The sequence below is a fragment of the Tympanuchus pallidicinctus genome, unplaced genomic scaffold, assembly GCF_026119805.1.
Source record: "Tympanuchus pallidicinctus isolate F22 unplaced genomic scaffold, pur_lepc_1.0 scaffold1, whole genome shotgun sequence".
NCBI classification, from domain to species: Eukaryota; Metazoa; Chordata; class Aves; order Galliformes; family Phasianidae; genus Tympanuchus; species Tympanuchus pallidicinctus.
This window is the reverse complement of record NW_026294618.1, coordinates 103,102,170-103,118,620: the sequence shown is the minus strand read 5'-3', so window position 1 is coordinate 103,118,620 and position 16,451 is coordinate 103,102,170. Positions and strand designations below refer to the sequence as shown.

General features: G+C 42.1%; 1 protein-coding gene across 1 annotated transcript in view; it reads left to right on the top strand.

The window, feature by feature from the left end:
• Positions 1-16,451, top strand: part of PCSK2 (proprotein convertase subtilisin/kexin type 2) — a 93,742-nt gene that overhangs the window by 62,687 nt on the left and 14,604 nt on the right. Inside the window, exons 6-8 of the mRNA XM_052677479.1 lie at positions 3,151-3,227; positions 9,295-9,383; positions 11,691-11,866. Coding sequence (XP_052533439.1) covers positions 3,151-3,227; positions 9,295-9,383; positions 11,691-11,866 — 342 coding nt within the window. The remainder of the gene's footprint in view (positions 1-3,150; positions 3,228-9,294; positions 9,384-11,690; positions 11,867-16,451) is intronic.

Sequence of the window (16,451 nt, the reverse complement as noted above, 5' to 3'; positions counted from 1 at the left end):
AAAGCTTCAGTCTGCTGCAGAGTGGGCTGAATCATTTGTGGAATCCATTTTCCCATCACCATTCTAGACACAAGTGGTATGTCTGCACAGCTAGAAGGATTTTTCCATCTATAATTCTCTGCACAAGGAAATTAACAGAGTCAGGAGTGGTTGATAGCTTTCATGATGCGCTTGAATGTCTCATGTTTTCCTGAAAAAATCAGCCTCAGCAGCCCTCCTGTCAACTCAGATCCCATGTCAGTACAACTGTGTTCCTTCCCTATGAGAAAAAAACCTGAGCTGACTCACAACTGAGTTTCAATTCTCATCCATACGATGAAGTGAAACCAGAAGTTCTAACTGAGTAAGGAATTGGCTATATGTTGGATTACATTTAGTACCCAGTTAGCTCATAGCTATGTGAAAAAGATCTGAAATCACTGGAAATAAGCTCAGTTATCTGTAGTCTGCATTATTTCCAGGCCATGTCTAGTCCAAGGCAGCAATATAAGGAAGTTTATTTAATTTGTGATTGGAATTCATTTATCTCCAAAGGTTTCCAAGTCTAGACTGACAGAGTAGATTTTGTCTTCTAATTAAATTGCTCAGAGAGTCATCATTTCTGTTTTAATTTTACCATAAGATGCATTTTTCCACCTTGTTCTGCTAGGAGTAGATACTGCACTTGTGTACAATCAATGAATATACAGGTGATATAGTATATCCAGGAGTTTGGCTGAGGTCTAGGAGAGGTGCAGCCAGGCTCCACCCCTTCCTGCAGCACAGGTGAATTGCCTGCACCTGTGCTTTGTGGCTGACTCATTGCTCACCTCAGGTGATTAATTAGAGGTTCAGGCCATGATTCAGCAGCCCCATACAACTTGTTAATAAAGAACAGGACTGTTGACACGTTCATTTGTTTTTATTGATGCTCATTTCTTCTTATGTGTGGGATGAGACTTGGTCCCTTGTGCAAATCCTTATTGCAACTCCTCTGGACGTTGCAGAATCCAAATCTCCTCTGTATCACTGAGATAGGCTATATGTGCCACAAGGTTTTTCATAGAATCATAGAATGGCCTGGGTTGAAAAGGACCACAGTGATCATCTAGTTTCAACCCCTCTGCTATGTGCTGGGTCACCAACCATCAGACCAGGCTGCCCAGAGCTTTTATCACACAGGACCCTAGTTGTGGTACATCACCCATCTCTTGTGTGAGTTGCCATATCTCACAGAACGATTTGGGTTACTCATGAAATTCCTGCAATAGTAGAAAGAGTCTCCAGCAACAGCCAGCCAGGAGTGGGTGCTGGAGGAGCAGCACAGCCACCAGGCCAGAGGCCGTCAGGTGCCTACATGGTTGTGGCATCCTGGCTTCCAGTGTTTGCAGTTTTCTGGACTACTGGAGAAGGAGGAAGCACAGCATCTAATGCTCCTTCCAGATTCATTTTCTATTAATTTGCCTAACCTCTTTTTTTTCAGGCTTTTGACCTCTGTATTGCTGGGGGCCAATGAATTTTGTAACTCATTATATGCTCTGTGGAAAAGCAATTCTTGCTGTTTTCTGCTGCTTCTCTATCTTCCCTCTGGTAATTTCTGTGGATTCCTGCTAGTTCTTGCATTATGAGAAGTAGTAAATAACTCCCTGTCCACCTTCTCTGTGCTATTTGTGATTTATAGACAACTGTCAAGTTCCCCTTTTTCCCCGGCTGAAAAGTCATATTCTATTTACTCTTTGCTCATACAGATCCATGCCATTCAAAGTGCTGTATAAGCAACTGTGATAATTAAAAGAGGTAAATTAAACATGCACCTGGGCACAGAGGCTCAGAAGCACTGAGAACCTGTGGCTACAGCTGAAATTATTAACAGGCATCTTAAGGCTGAAAATCATGGCCTAAGTTTAGAGATACTGAGAGATCAGTAAAGATACTTATAAAGGTATTTGGCTATATCTGAGCTGGAGAACAGCACTGAACCATGTGGCTGGCATTCTGCAAGCCTGGACTCCATTAAAATACTGCAGAATATTTATTGTCCATATTGAATATAAAGAACCAAGCTCTCTGGAATGATGACCCAAAAACTCATTGGACAGTAACCAGAAAGATACTTCAATTTGCCCTCCAAGGGTCAAGGACAATGTTGTCTCTGTTTCATTCTGGCACAAGAGTTTTTGGGAGCTGGTGATTTTGAATCTAAAATCCAAAGTCTTTGGTGCTACTAATGGACTGCCTATTCCTGCACCCCTTGAGCTGAGAATTTGCTGAAAAGGAATGTTTTTAGGAGCAAAGCTATTCAGACTCAAATTATCTTCAATAGCATGCTCAGCCAAATCTTAAAAAGAATGTAAGTACATTAATTAAGAATTAACATAATTCTACTCCTTGTGTATGGTGTTTATTAAAATATAAACTCTATGATCATACAGTTGTGAGGAAGCTTCTAAATATTTTTAAAGGCTTAATTTTCAGTCACCCTTAATTTATTTCTTTTCATTGAGAGAGAAGAAAGAAGATGCACTTGACTTTCTGAAACTCTCCAGTTGCTTCTCAAATATAGCATCAAAAAGTTGCTGAGTGTCCTCAGCTCTGCTGATGGGGCAAAATCATGAGTGGTTTAGACTGTGTAAAAAGGAGAGGCTGGGATGGAATTCTCAGAAGGGTCCGACAGCCACATTTAATAAAGCTGTTCAAACAACTGAAGGATCAAGAAAATACACAGAGAGAATTTTGACACGTATGTCCTGAACATTAATACAGTTTTCACGTTAGAATTTTGAGAAAAATTTCATAGCCATACTATTTTTCTTAGTAAGAAGGAAGACCCCAAGTGTGTGGCCATTTCTAATACTGATTGGGAAATGTTGTTTAATCTTTGTCCTGCCATACTAAGTAGCCTAATAGCTCATGAAAATGTTGGCGGGGTGATCAAATTAAGCTGAAACAGGACCTAAATCCTCTAATAAAGCACTTTTGGGAGTGGTGTTGAGCGTACAAAATGGTGTTTGCTGAAACATAAGCGGAATTTCACAGAGAAGGAATGACATCTTCTTTTCCAGGGGAGAAAAAAGAACCTATTACCTAATGAGATTTTCTGTGGGTATGTGTGTCCTGCTTCACCTAGCATGTCTGCTTTCCTGTGCATTCACTGAGCTTTGTGTTTTGCAGAATGCCCAAGCTAGCTACGATTTCAGCAGTAATGATCCCTACCCTTACCCCCGCTATACAGATGACTGGTTCAACAGGTAAGTGGGTTTCGAGTGGCTTGCTGTTCACTTCTGTTTGCATAGGAAATTAAAAGCATTTGCTAAGACTTGTGGAAGACTTTCTGCTAGATTCTGTGCTGGCCAAAATGGTAGCTTCAATCTCACTACAGTTTATAAAATTGGATGTTACTTCTGACTTCATTTTTTAGATCATCTCTAGATAATGTCATTTCATAGATGGTTTAAAGATGGTTCACTGTAGTATTCAAATGAAGATGCTGCTTCAAAAGAGTATATATTTAAATTGCTTTTATGGGTGATAGCCACATAAAATTTTCTGTCATCTATCCTATGACAATATAATAAGCCAGCTCTGTAAGTTTAATATAATTCTGATGGGTTTCCTATCTACTGCATCCAATGCTGTATGACTGCTGTTTAATTTTTAAGAGAGTAAGCTGGAAGAAGAAATTTTATGCAGATTGGAGCCTGACAGAAAAAAGCTTTGGGGTGGGAAGAAATGATATTTTCTCTTGATTGTAAACTAAGGAGGCTGAAAAGCAGCGTGGTGTAGAATGACCAGCTTAAAAACAATTAAGTCTTACATAAGTTCTGAATCATCTGTCTTTTCAATGCAATTTAAGGACTGTGATGGAGTAGCATTTCAGGCTAGGAATTGAAGTCCTTGTACACTAGCTGGAAACCTGCTCTGTTGTGTTTTAAGCTTGGAATCAACAGCACAGCTGTTTGTTGCTTAGTTTCTCTTAACACATGATTGCCCAACACTCACTTTTCCTTCTTCAGCTCTTCAGCCACATTTTCCCCAGGGTCTCGGGTTGGTTCTGGCTTAGATTTGTAAAACTTGTTTCAGAGTATTTCCAAGAAAGTTTGCAAAGGTCTTCTGGATATAAGTATAATTGATGTCATCAGAGTTTATATAGCAGCAGCAGCAGTGAGGATTTGGAAACTCAGAGCAGTATTGGGGCTCAGTCATAGTACTTACAGAAATACTTTAGGCCTATTTGATGTGGTTTTCATCTCTTAGTACAGCTGTATGAATGGCCTCTGAGTTTTGGATGTGCAGGTCTTCATTTTGCTTTGTTGGCTTCTATTTTTAAAGAAATCAGTGTTACTTCAGTCAGGTAGCACAAGAAAGATTTGGGGCAGCTGTGCTTCCACCTCAGACACAGGCTTCTTGGAACGGATCAAACAGATTTAGGAGCTGCCATGTCCTCGATTACCTCTTTCATAGACCGGCTATTTTTCAGCCGAACTGAGATGCCAATGATATTTCTCCTTTATTTCAGGAAAGGATATCTGACACTTTTAAACTAGCATGAATCCAATTAGTGGATGGAAAGTCAGAGAAAGAGTGGGGCTCTAATTTGTGAAGGTCTACTGCCTTTCTTGCTTTATTTAAGAGAAGGATCTTTGTAGAAGGATGTTGTGGAGCGGCACAGAGGAAAATTAAATTTAGCTTTAGTGGATAATGGTTGATTGTGTCATTTTCAGCATAGAACTTCATAAAACTATGTGTGCTCTGCCAAGCCCCATTAACACCAGTTGTGCTGCTATCAAATATTTTATAGTAGGGCACAATTTACAGTCCTCACGTGTTCAGCAAGGTAGCACCAGAGGTAGAGGTACCTCCTGAATTCTCTTAGGGAAGCCTTGAGCATCCTAGATGTGGCAGGGTCCCTGGCCTCAGGGCTTCTGGCTGAATTTGGGCACACAAGGGAAGAATTGAGAGTACGAAGTATGGTTATCTGCACCCTGATCTGTAAATATTGAGAATGGCATTCTGCTTGGATGCTTCAGCTGGAAGAGAGATATTCAGGAGGGGAAAAGTAGCAATTGTTTTGCTGAATTTCTTCTTGATTAATTTTTCCAGAAAAATAGTACCTTCTTTGTCATGAACCATGAGATCTCTTTGGTGGAATAGGTGATTTTCTGCCTTGCAAGGTAAATCATGGAGCAACACATCAATTAAGCAGCCATTTCTTGCCAGCACAATCCAGGAACTCCTCAACTTGTACCCAGTTGTTCAGGAGTAGTTGTAGCTATGTTTTTCTCTGCATATTTCTATACTGTGTTGTTAATTATGTTGATGTGCCCACCCATAAGCTATTGCCATAACTCCTTACTCCTCAATTATTATTACCTGGTGCTTACAACTGCCTGCCTGTGACAGTCCATGCAAGTGTGTAACTGCACAGGTGCTTCTGGATAGACTACAGTTACACAAGAAAACATTCAAAACAACCTACAATAAAGACTCCATTTTGCTCAGTTTGCAGTAAGTTCTGTATCACCCGTTGAATTTTATGCATGCAGGAGATCAGTCTCAAAATAGGATAATATCCCTTTTTCCATAACGAATATGTTTCTCTGTAAGCAATTCAAGAATAAGAACCAGAAGGCTGTTTTTTAGAAAGATGAACCAAGGGGCTTTTGTGAGCTGCCAGCTGCATGTGCAAAGTGTCATTAGTCTTTAAGAAAAAAAGGAAGAGGTTTTTGCATGGAGTATTTCATTAATTCCAGCTGCTCTGCTTATAGGCACAGATTCTACTTTGTTCTTTGTAAGGTTGCTGGAGGCACTCTGGCCTTTATTGAGAGCTACTGGCTCTCTGTGAAATCAAGCAGAGTGGGTTTTAGAGGGGGACAACTCGGTGCTGTGGGCAGGAAGCTGCAGGCAGGCAGTTGGGTTGCTGTTAGGGCAGAGGCACACAGATGGTTGGGCACTAGAGTTACTTATTGCCATCCTTACTGCACTGTCTGCTTGACTGTGCTCAGACCCATGGCTTGGGGACTACAGAGGTCACCATTTTGGGATGGGGAATGCCGAGTGCACAAACCTGAACCAAGCCCAGTTCCCAAAAGCAGAGGCAGCCCCTAGAGCTCAGAGTGGCTTTTTAGCACCCGTTTTAGGAACTGGCAGTGATTTTAACACCTAATCCTGCATAACGTTTGGGATGTGGTAGGTACCATGTTGCATGGTGCAGAGGTATCTGTGGGAGTCAGGAGTAGCTTGGCCTTTCTGTAAGCTCTCTCTTTTCATGTTGTGGGCATGCACAAGGCCCTCCATCTTAGAGCACTGAGATCACAGCTTTCTGTCAGGATAAAAATAACTATTTCCACTGCTATAGCTTCTTATTCAGTATATTCTCTCAGATGAGAGTTTGCTGTTACTCTGTCTTGGAAATCCATGTTCTCGAATATTGCCTGTCTTGGAAATCCATATTCTTCAGAGGCTTAAAAAAAAAAAAAAAAAAAGGGGGGGGGGGCTGTTATTTATTATGTATTCTAGCAGAACCCCACCGAGTCTCCCTTTGGTTTCCAGACAGTGCTCATTAACAGAGCAAAAACACCTGCTCCCCTCTTCATTTTTTTTTTTTTCCAATCAATACACTGCAAACAATGCACTAATTGAGAATTCTTATATCCAACAGCTCATTCTGTCTGCAGCATTTCTTGTAAAGGAAGAAAGAGCCACAGCATTACTGCAGGTTCTTTGCACACTCAGATGCAGGTGGAGGGGCGCCTTCCACAAGTAGATCCCCCCCTATGCTATGCTCTCCCAGTGCTCAGAGGCTGAGAGCATCATGCAGATGAAAAGGCGAGAGCATTTGCCCTACAAAAATGTTCCTTTGAGCTCTCCATATTTGACTGCTGCCCACTGCAAGCACCTGAGGTGGTTGGGACAGGCAGCTCATCCCCACTGTTGAGCCTGTAGCTCAGCATAGCCCTTCTTACAGACACTTGGCATCAGGAAGGCAGAATTTTGTCCTTTGCTGTTTGCTGATGTATTTCAAAGCCGGAAAAAAACAACCTCCCCTGAAAACTGGAGCCACCTCTTCTCAAAAACATCTAAATAGAAGAGACTGCCAATGGGGTTGGCAGTGGGCTTCAGAAATAGAAATGGTTTCCAAAATCAAGGAGTCAAATTTTGATAACTAGTTCAGATAGGCAAAGCTGTTTCCCAGTCCACCATAATTTTTCATGTGTGTTCATATAAAATGCTTGCATTTATACAGTGTTCACTGAAAAAGCTGCTCTATGTGCTAACATCCACTTTGCCTTTGATGTATCTCATTCGTAGATGAAAATATTCTCGAATGTGTTTTATCCCCATGTTTTAAAGACTGGAATGTAGCAAAGAGATGAACATTAGAGAAGGAAGCTGTGATCTGTGCCCATGAGACAGGTCACTTCGTAGAAACCGCAATGGATTTATCAATGATACATGAACAGCAAATAGGCCTAAATTAGAAAAGTCTGCTATTTGCCATTAATAATTCAACCAAATGCATTTGCAGTAGCTCACGTGTGACTTATTTTTTCCCCTCCATTCAGCAGCACATTACCTTAACCCTGAGCTGCTGGAGCAGGGCTACTGGCAGCCTTCATCATTTGGGCCAGTGTGGAGGGGAAAAAGGGGAGAGGACCTTCCAACAGTCCTCCTATTTTTTCTCTCTTTGAGACAGAGTCCACCTGACGATGCCACCCATATTATTTAAATTTTTTTGCACCCCAGCCTCAGTCAAGGCAATTTTTTAACAAAGCCGTTTATTCCAGTTTGTGGCTTGTAGCTGTCCACAGGCCACCAGATAACGAATGCCTAGCAACGGTGTGCTTCCTCACAGCTCCTTGAACAAGGGCACGAGGGAAAACCTGCTTGGTTGTTGAAAGAAATTTCTCCAGCAGCTGAAGAAGTCCTCACCACTCGCCTCTCTACCCCTTTTTAAAAGGAACTTGCCTGCAATCTTTTGTGATCACAGCACTGTGTGCATTTGAGAGCAGTCATTTTCTTTCTGGAGGCTACCTTGAAAAATACCCTCTTCTGAGTGAGGCAATAAAAAGAATGTGTTCCTTCTCGCCCCTTGATTAATTTTACGCTCACCTTTGCCAGAGGTGCTTAAAAAGGACAGAGAGAGAAAAAAGATGATTAAAACAAAACAATCCTGCTGCCCCTGAGGATGGTTTGTCTGGGACTCTCCACAGCCTCTAGAAGACAGCACTGCTAATTGCACGAGTCCTTAGCATGCTGCAGGAGCAATGCCAGCTGGAACACGGAGTGGGTGGATGTGAGTGGTGGAAAAGATTGATATCGATGCATCTCAAAGGAACCAAACTGACAGCTGCATAGGTTTCGCTTGTTTCTCTGCTATATCTGCTATTTGTTTTAAAATGAGATTATATTGCCCTTCTCTATCTTCTCTGCGGTTTAATTTCTGTGGTGAATTAAGAGGAAGAAAAACGATCTGCGATCTGCCTTCTTGTAAGCCTGCCTCGCAGCCACCAACAGCAGCAGGGTCTGTGCTAAGAGCTGTAAAGCACTTCAGAGACACCGAGTGTTCTTGAAATGCTGCGCGTCAGGCTGAGCCTGGACCTCGGTGTCAGAGCAGGAGCATCTCACATTCAAGCTGACTGCAGGCTATCTGGGCACTGACAGCTGCAGCTCTGTGCCAGCTTGTGGCTCTCCTGACAGCTGGACACTGGAAGGGTTGGATGCCCTTGGTCACAGCTCTGCTGCCAAGGAATGTGCTGGTCCTTGTGGTTCTCTTCTGCTACTCCAGCTTGATGCTGCACCAACTCTTTCTGTAGCATTCCTTGTGGGCAGTGGTAGGTATCTGATAGGTGTTTGAGGAGAAAAACGTATTCATGGGGCTCAAAGTAATAGGCGTCACGTGGTCTGGTTGCAAAAATGCAGGAATTGGTGCTGATTTTAGTTTTACACTGTTGTTTCCAGGAATGGTTCTGCTGCCTAGTAGCTGGTCACAAGGCAGAAGCTGTTTGACAGCCAGAGTTGGAATGGGCTGAATAACTTCACAGCTAAATGAAGCACAGGTCTCTGTGTTAACCTCAGAGCAAGCATCATTCATGCCGCAGAGGGGAAACTGATTATTTGCTGCTTCAGGATGGAATGAACTCATCCAAGTATCCTAGTGCAGCATTCAAGTTTGCCATGGGTTTTCCTCTGAAGGGCTGGGTCCTGACTGCAGTGAGGCAAAGACAGGACCAGGGTGATGCTCCTTTGTCCAGCATGTGCAGAGTGACCGCTGCATTAGCTGAGGTTAATGTGGTGTCTCTGTTTTCTCCTCTGCAGCCACGGGACTCGATGTGCAGGAGAGGTGTCTGCAGCTGCCAACAACAACATCTGTGGTGTGGGAGTCGCCTACAACTCCAAGGTGGCAGGTACAGTACCAAGCCTAGCAGTCCTGACAGCACTGTGCTTCATGCAGCACTGTTCTGCAGGAACAGGGAGCATAGCCCAGCCCAGGACTGCAGGCTGGCACTGGGCCATGTGTTTATTACTTCTCACACTAGCTGTGGAGAGTCTCTGCTGCCTTCACTGAGGGCCCTATATAGCTTCTTCAATGACACTGCAAAGGAACAGCTCTCTTCCTCCTTTTGTTAACCTCTGTATTATCATTTTCAGTGCTCCTTCCCTGCGTCATGGCAGAATCGTTTGTGGCAAATCTTATTTTTCAGGAGAGAAGGTGCAAATTCCTGCTGCACTTGGAACCTGTACTTGAAAATGCAAATCCTATGCTGCTTGTATGCTTTAGGCTTTCAGAGTGCAGGCCCTGCAGTGCTGTAAATCTCTGCAGTTGTTGCTTTCCTCCCTTCTAATGAAGAATGTGGAGTGGTAAGAACAGATGCCCAGAGCAGACTGGCTGGTGCTTAGCACTCAACATTCTCTCCTCAGGTGTGCTGGATATTTTTACTTTGAGGTAGCTTTTTTTCTGCCCTGATGGACTGAGTACAGAGATTGGAGCTGAGCTCTTGAACAGGATATGTCAGTTGAGTTTGATCCTAAAGAAATCCATTTTCCTCACTGTATGGTTGCTCCACAACGTCAGGAAGGGAGTAGCAAGTGGAGATGGGTGCTTAGGAATTACATTTAATTCCCCAGCACATACTAGAAAACTCCATCATAAATGCACCCGTTGCTTCCTCTGCTTGGCCTGGTTCACTGCTGACACAGAGGAGTAAGGGAAGGCCACATTTTGCCTGCCACCTGCACATTCCAAAGCAGGACCTCCAGGACACCAAGCTATATGTGCTAAGCAGTTACCCCCATAAATACCCCGCTTAGGAATTAGTAACTGGCCAAGGAGGTCTGGTGCTTGCCTTTCTCCACCAGTAATGACGATGTGTCTTCCGAGGATGCAACGTTTCATGAAATGTGCATTCTGGCAATCACTTTTAGAGGACTGTGAATTGAGGCATAGGAATTTAACAGCACCTCATATTTATTTGTAGTATAATCTACTGCATCAAACTGGTTGTTTAAAGATTGAAAGCTGAAGGCCTTTTCTGAAGACAAACAGCCTGCCAGATTTGCCTGCTCTGTAGCAAGATCCCCAGTGATTTGGGGGAATGGTGCTTTCGTATATGAGGACACTGTGCTCCTGCAGCACCACCGCGTGGTCAGTGGAAAATTAATAGGAGCTGGTAGTCCACATCTGACGTGATTCAAAGGTGTGTTTGCAGGTTGGATTAGAAGTTGGTAAGCAAGGATGTGGGGAATTGTGTGCTTTGTTTCTTTTACCTCTTTCTTTGTTTTTTTCCCCTCGGATCAAACCAGATGGCTTGGCTCTGTCTGTTGTCCCTCATTTCCCTAGGATCAGTCATCAATTCTGTGGTTTCAGTGCAGACCTGCATTTTACAAGCACATCATGGGTTTTCTCAGTCACTGAGGTTCAGTGTAGAAACTTTGTAGTTTCTAGCCTAAATTAGCAGGTCAGGAATATCCAGCTTGGGTCAGTTTTACAAATACCACTCTTTCCAGCCTTTTTTTGGCCTATGGATTTTGTATTGCATACAGTGAAAGCACTGGCTTCCAAATCAAGCTCCCACTGCCATTAACACTGGTTGGCTCTGTGGTGCTGACTTCTGCCACATCTCTGTCCTGAAGCTGTTTGGAAAAACACAAAACTTCAACTCAAGGCCATAATGAGATCTGAAATGTGTCCCTGGCTGCTCAGGTCTCATCCAAAGGCCCAGAGGTTGGCTGTCAGCAGCACTGTCCTGCATAGGGGAGTATGATAGATGCAAGGGCTTGGACTGCCTCTGTCCTACACTCTGCCTTGCTTTGGGACAGTGCTCTGAGGTTTTATAAAGTTGACACATCCTTGGATCGTATCATTGAAACTCTGACTCAATTCCTATATAAAAAATGTGATCTACATACTTTCAGTATTTCATTACTATAAAATGCTGAGATTTCTTAACAGGAATGTTTTTCAAGTGTTTTTGAATAGCAGATGAATGATGCTATGTACTTAGAAAGCAGTGAAGTGTTTTTTCTTTCTGGGTCACACCACATTGCTATGGCTGGGTGTGTATGTGCTTGCATCCTGCTGGGAGGTAAGCACACCCTGATGCAAAGTGTATGGTGAGTGCAGAACTGCTGAGTGACCAAAACTGCCAGCGGGTCTGGGGGAGTTACTCAGGTGCTGCTAGGTGATACCATGTGTATGCTGATTAAATCCACAGGTATTCGGATGCTTGACCAGCCATTTATGACAGACATTATTGAGGCGTCCTCTATCAGTCACATGCCTCAGGTCATAGATATCTACAGTGCCAGCTGGGGACCAACTGATAACGGAAAGACTGTGGATGGGCCTAGAGAGCTAACACTACAAGCGATGGCAGACGGTGTGAACAAGGTAACAATCCTATTAAATAACTGAGGTATTGGGTCAGGGGGATATGTACACACTTGCAGTAATACCAGGAGTTTAAGCATATGTGATAGGCGCTGCAGAACACAGTGCAGTTATGTAAATTGTCTCAGCTTTCAGTGGGTTCCATTGATGTTCTCTCTGCAATATCTTGGCTTTCTTTTTTTAATCATGTTGTCTCAAGATACTGTGCTCTCTTGCACAGAGCTGTTTTCATCTCTGTTCAGCTTACATAGGCTTTTTATATGCCATCACAGTCAAAATTGAAAAGCCTGATCACATCCTGGCTCCAGAACCCTGTAAATGTTCCCTAACTTAAAAGATGCTAGCTATACTACTGATGTCACATTGTCTTTTTTGATGTGCTGCCAGTTTAATTGTCATTTTGAATTTATTGTGTCTTTAAGGTCACTTGCATGGTCTTTATTACAGCTGTAATTGTACCACCACTGTCTGTGGAGTAATAGTCTCCAATACCAGATCCCTCCTTGTTTTATTTCTATCCTTTCACTTCTTTCAAAGACACTCACTATCATCCTTTAATCTGTAAAACTGTACTTTATTAATAAATTCAGGTAAAATGTGTACCACAGCTCAGAGAGAAAACAATCTGGTTCAAAACAAACATTATATGGTTCCATCTCCTCTTTGGTGTCATGCAGATGCTACTCGTGGTGCTGCAGGGAATAAGGCTACTCCTCCTGTTGACTGTAGATGGGTTTCTATGAGATTATTAGAAATTGCTTAGAACATCTGGGGTAGTTTTGTGTGGGAGCTCTGCAACTGCTCATTTTCCATCCAAATTCTTTCTTCCTCTTGTGCCAGTTTCACCCATTCTTCATCACCACCTCTCTGTGAACAATCAGTTTACCATGTTTTGTGTCATGGGAATTAAATCTATTGCTGTGATACATGGTAAAGCATCCAAAGCTTTCTCAAAACTGCAGTCTCTAATGTTTTACCTATAATGGATGAATTATGGACATCTTCATGCTCTTACACACAAATTTGGAAACATGGGGATCAGGTAAGCAAATTCCATCCCACTGTAAGAGTCAGAGATCGCCTCATGAAACTGAATGTGTACAACTCTATGACAACACACATCCCAGGATCTCCCATGCATCCTCATAAAGACTTTCCTGATCCCCTTAGATACTTCTGTTTTGGGGAGAATCCTTCTTCAGTCTGTAGCACAGCTGTATTTTTAGCAGCACCCTGATGTGCTATTGGATACTTGATTTTTCTTCCATTAATGTTGGATGGAGCAGAGATAACCTCCCATTCCAATTTTTTGTTGTTCTACTTCCATGCAAAACTAGTCAAGAAGTAACAGAAAAGGCATGAGTAACCCAGGAAAGGTAATGCAAACTAATCTAAAAGAAGGCATTTAACCCTTCCAGGAGAAGCAGGTTTTACTTTGAAAGGTTTGTTGTGTTGAGTTGTTGTTTTTTTATTTGTTTCACTTGTTTTCTTTTTTCCCAGGTTAATATTTAAAAGAGCTTTCAGTCAACTTGCTGTTGTGTCCCCATGTCCTCTATTTTGTGGAGTTATGCTGACATTACACCTTTCTAAATGCTTAAAAAGAGATAAGAGATTTTTCTTCTCTGTTGTATTGTCTGGTCACATAACTTTTTAATGCCCTCCCCTTAAATGTGTTGTCAGTCTCATTAAGAAATGATTTACAGTATGAGGGTGAGGAAGGATCTGGGATCTCTTAGATCTCTTAGGCTGCTTGCTAAGGAGAGAGAAGGGTGCTGGTGAGGTGCTTTCTGGGAAAGATAGCTCTCATACCGTATCAGAAGGCATGAAATGAACAGAAGAGCTCAAATTAGGAAACAGCTCTGTCAAACAACCACTGTGGAGTTGGAGGGCAGAAGGAATAGTATTGGATTGTACCTGAGAAAGATACTGTTGTCTAGGAACAATTACACTTAATTTTATAGTGGCAGTATCCTAGATATCTCCTGGCAATACATGCACGAAAGAAGAGATAGCTCCCCTCTAGATAACTCCCTTTGCATTTTGGCATAGCTTTATCTATCCTAATTATGTTCATTACATTTCCTGTCACAGAAAGGTTTGGGGATATAATTTGTTCTGATTTCTTTTCATGGAGAGACAGATTTCCCAAAGGCATTTCATCATTTCTGTGGATGCTGGGAACTCTCCATGGTGCTTTGAAAAACCCACCACAGGCTTCCCTGCATGTAAGGGAAGATTAACAAGCTTTTGATATGATACCATTCTACCTATCTTAGGTCTACAATCTACACACAAAATTCTCTACTGAGTGTACGAATGTAAACCTCACTTTTCAGAATATATATATATATATTTTCAAACAACACTTCCTATTAAAGAGAAAAGTAGCATATTTTACAAACTGAGACAAATAAATGCAGGAACGCTTTTTCTCAGTCTAGGGCTGATTCTCACCAGAGTGATGGTTCATAAATTAGTGATGAAGCTGAAATATTGGCAGGGAGGAAGCAGCATGCTAAGAATAAAAATGTGTTGTTGAACTAAAAGCAATACTTTCAAATATCCTGGAAGGAAATGGAAGATCTCTTGCACAGAGCAAGATTAATATCCTTGCCTCTAAGGCAATAAACTAAGAAGAAATTGGGAATGAGATTAAATTCTTAAAGGGAATATGCAGTTAACTGAACTGAAAAACACTGGTAACGTTTGCTTTGTTGCTGCCATACTTGGGAATTTATCTCAAGGAGAGATGTGAGTTTCATTCTTACCCAGACTCCATTCTGGTGTCTTGTCTTTGGCATCCTCCTTCCAAACCTGCTGGGATGCCTGTTGCAAGCACTTGCCTGACAACTCTAACATGATGATAACACTTCTAGTTTGTGTGTCTGGATGTGTGGTTTGAAGCCATGCATTCATAACCAAGTGTAATACATGTAATCAGAAAGTAGTTAGCTGTTGTTTGTTGCTAGGCCACAATTCACTCGCTTTTCATACAATCTGCTCTTCACTGTCTTATCGGAGGACTTTTGTTTAGGGGCAGTAGTCAGCAGTGTGACTGGGTCACTGAATAGTGGCTGTTGCATTGCAAAGATGTATGAGCTCACTGCTGAATTAGCAGGCACTTGAGGGTAGAGGTTGAAGTAGTTTTGTACACAAATATCCCTGAGCTGCAAGGCATCTTATACTGGCTGCTCACTGTGACAGGCAACTGTGCTAGACTGTGCCTGAGTCAGATGTTCTGCAATGGGCTAAGGGACAAATGTGATTCTGTCTGGTGAATGTGCTCTGTTGCTCCTTCTTTAAACACAGTTGCCAGGAGCTGTAATGGATTTATTTAATGAAATGTTACTGTCTGGCTTCTAGGCATCATCTGTGGACAGCAGCATATTGTGGCATATAGGGAGAAAAGAGTCATATTTCTTTACAGCCTCAGTAAGTCACCGACCTAACATTGCTCTGGATGTCCTGAAATACCTTACCCCTGTACCAACCAGCCTTCTCATATGCTCAGTTGCATTGCCCCTAATGTATTGCATGTTTACAGATACATTTTTTCAGTGAGCTATAGAGGGTGGTTATTCCAGGTGCAGAGCTACAAACTAAAACGCAGAAACTGCCATGGTAGTTTTGGGAATAAATAGCCCAGTGTTGAGTAACAGCTGTGTCATGGCTGAGAGGAACTTTCATTTCAGAGAAGGGGTGTGAGCCTGTAGTAGCATTCTGTAAAAGATACGGCTGGACAGAGCAATGCTGTGTGATTTATGTATCCCTCGTGTGAGCTGTGCTTACCTATTTTGGGGGCTATACAACTTGGAGGGACAGGTGGTTTCCCAGTGGTAGCACAACTCTCTTAGTTATGTATCTTTTATTCGCTGGTACCTTTCAATCAGGATTATGTCATCAGACATCTTAAACTGTAAGGTAAGAAAAAAGTAACTAGCTCAAGAACTATTCCACCCACGCTTTACGGATATAACCCATCTTTAATGCAATATCCAGTAAACATCTCTTACTTGCTGTTTTATGAGCTCAATATTTCCAGCTTCAGCAATTGGAATTTAAGGCAGATATTAAAAAAAAAAAACAAAGAGTAATCTAGTCTCTATCTATTGCATTTTTATGATATAGGCTTTTGTATTAGTGAGTTGCAAGGAGTTGCTCATGGACTGAATTAATTTCTTGAGACTTTGCCAGCTCATCCAGGATATATAAGACATGATCCATTCATGCCTGTGTTGGTGAAAATGTTGCTTCCATAATATGGTTCTACCTAAGAAAATGCTATACAAGTGCAAATTGCCAAGGGAGCAATACTAAGAATTTATAGTCTCATCATGGCTCTGTAATTGGGCTCAGTAGTAGAAGAAGAAAGGATAGCATGGAAAATGAAATATTTCTCATTTGCCTACATCCAAGGCCCAGTACGTTGCATTCTTGCTGTTTGAAATATGCTGAGTTTGGTACATCATTAATGTATATGCAACTACATCTAACATTGTTCTGTGGGCTCAGTTGCCAAGTGAGGATAGGGAAATTATTTTATGACCTTGCCTTCTGATTACTTCATTTCTAAGGAAGCCTTACA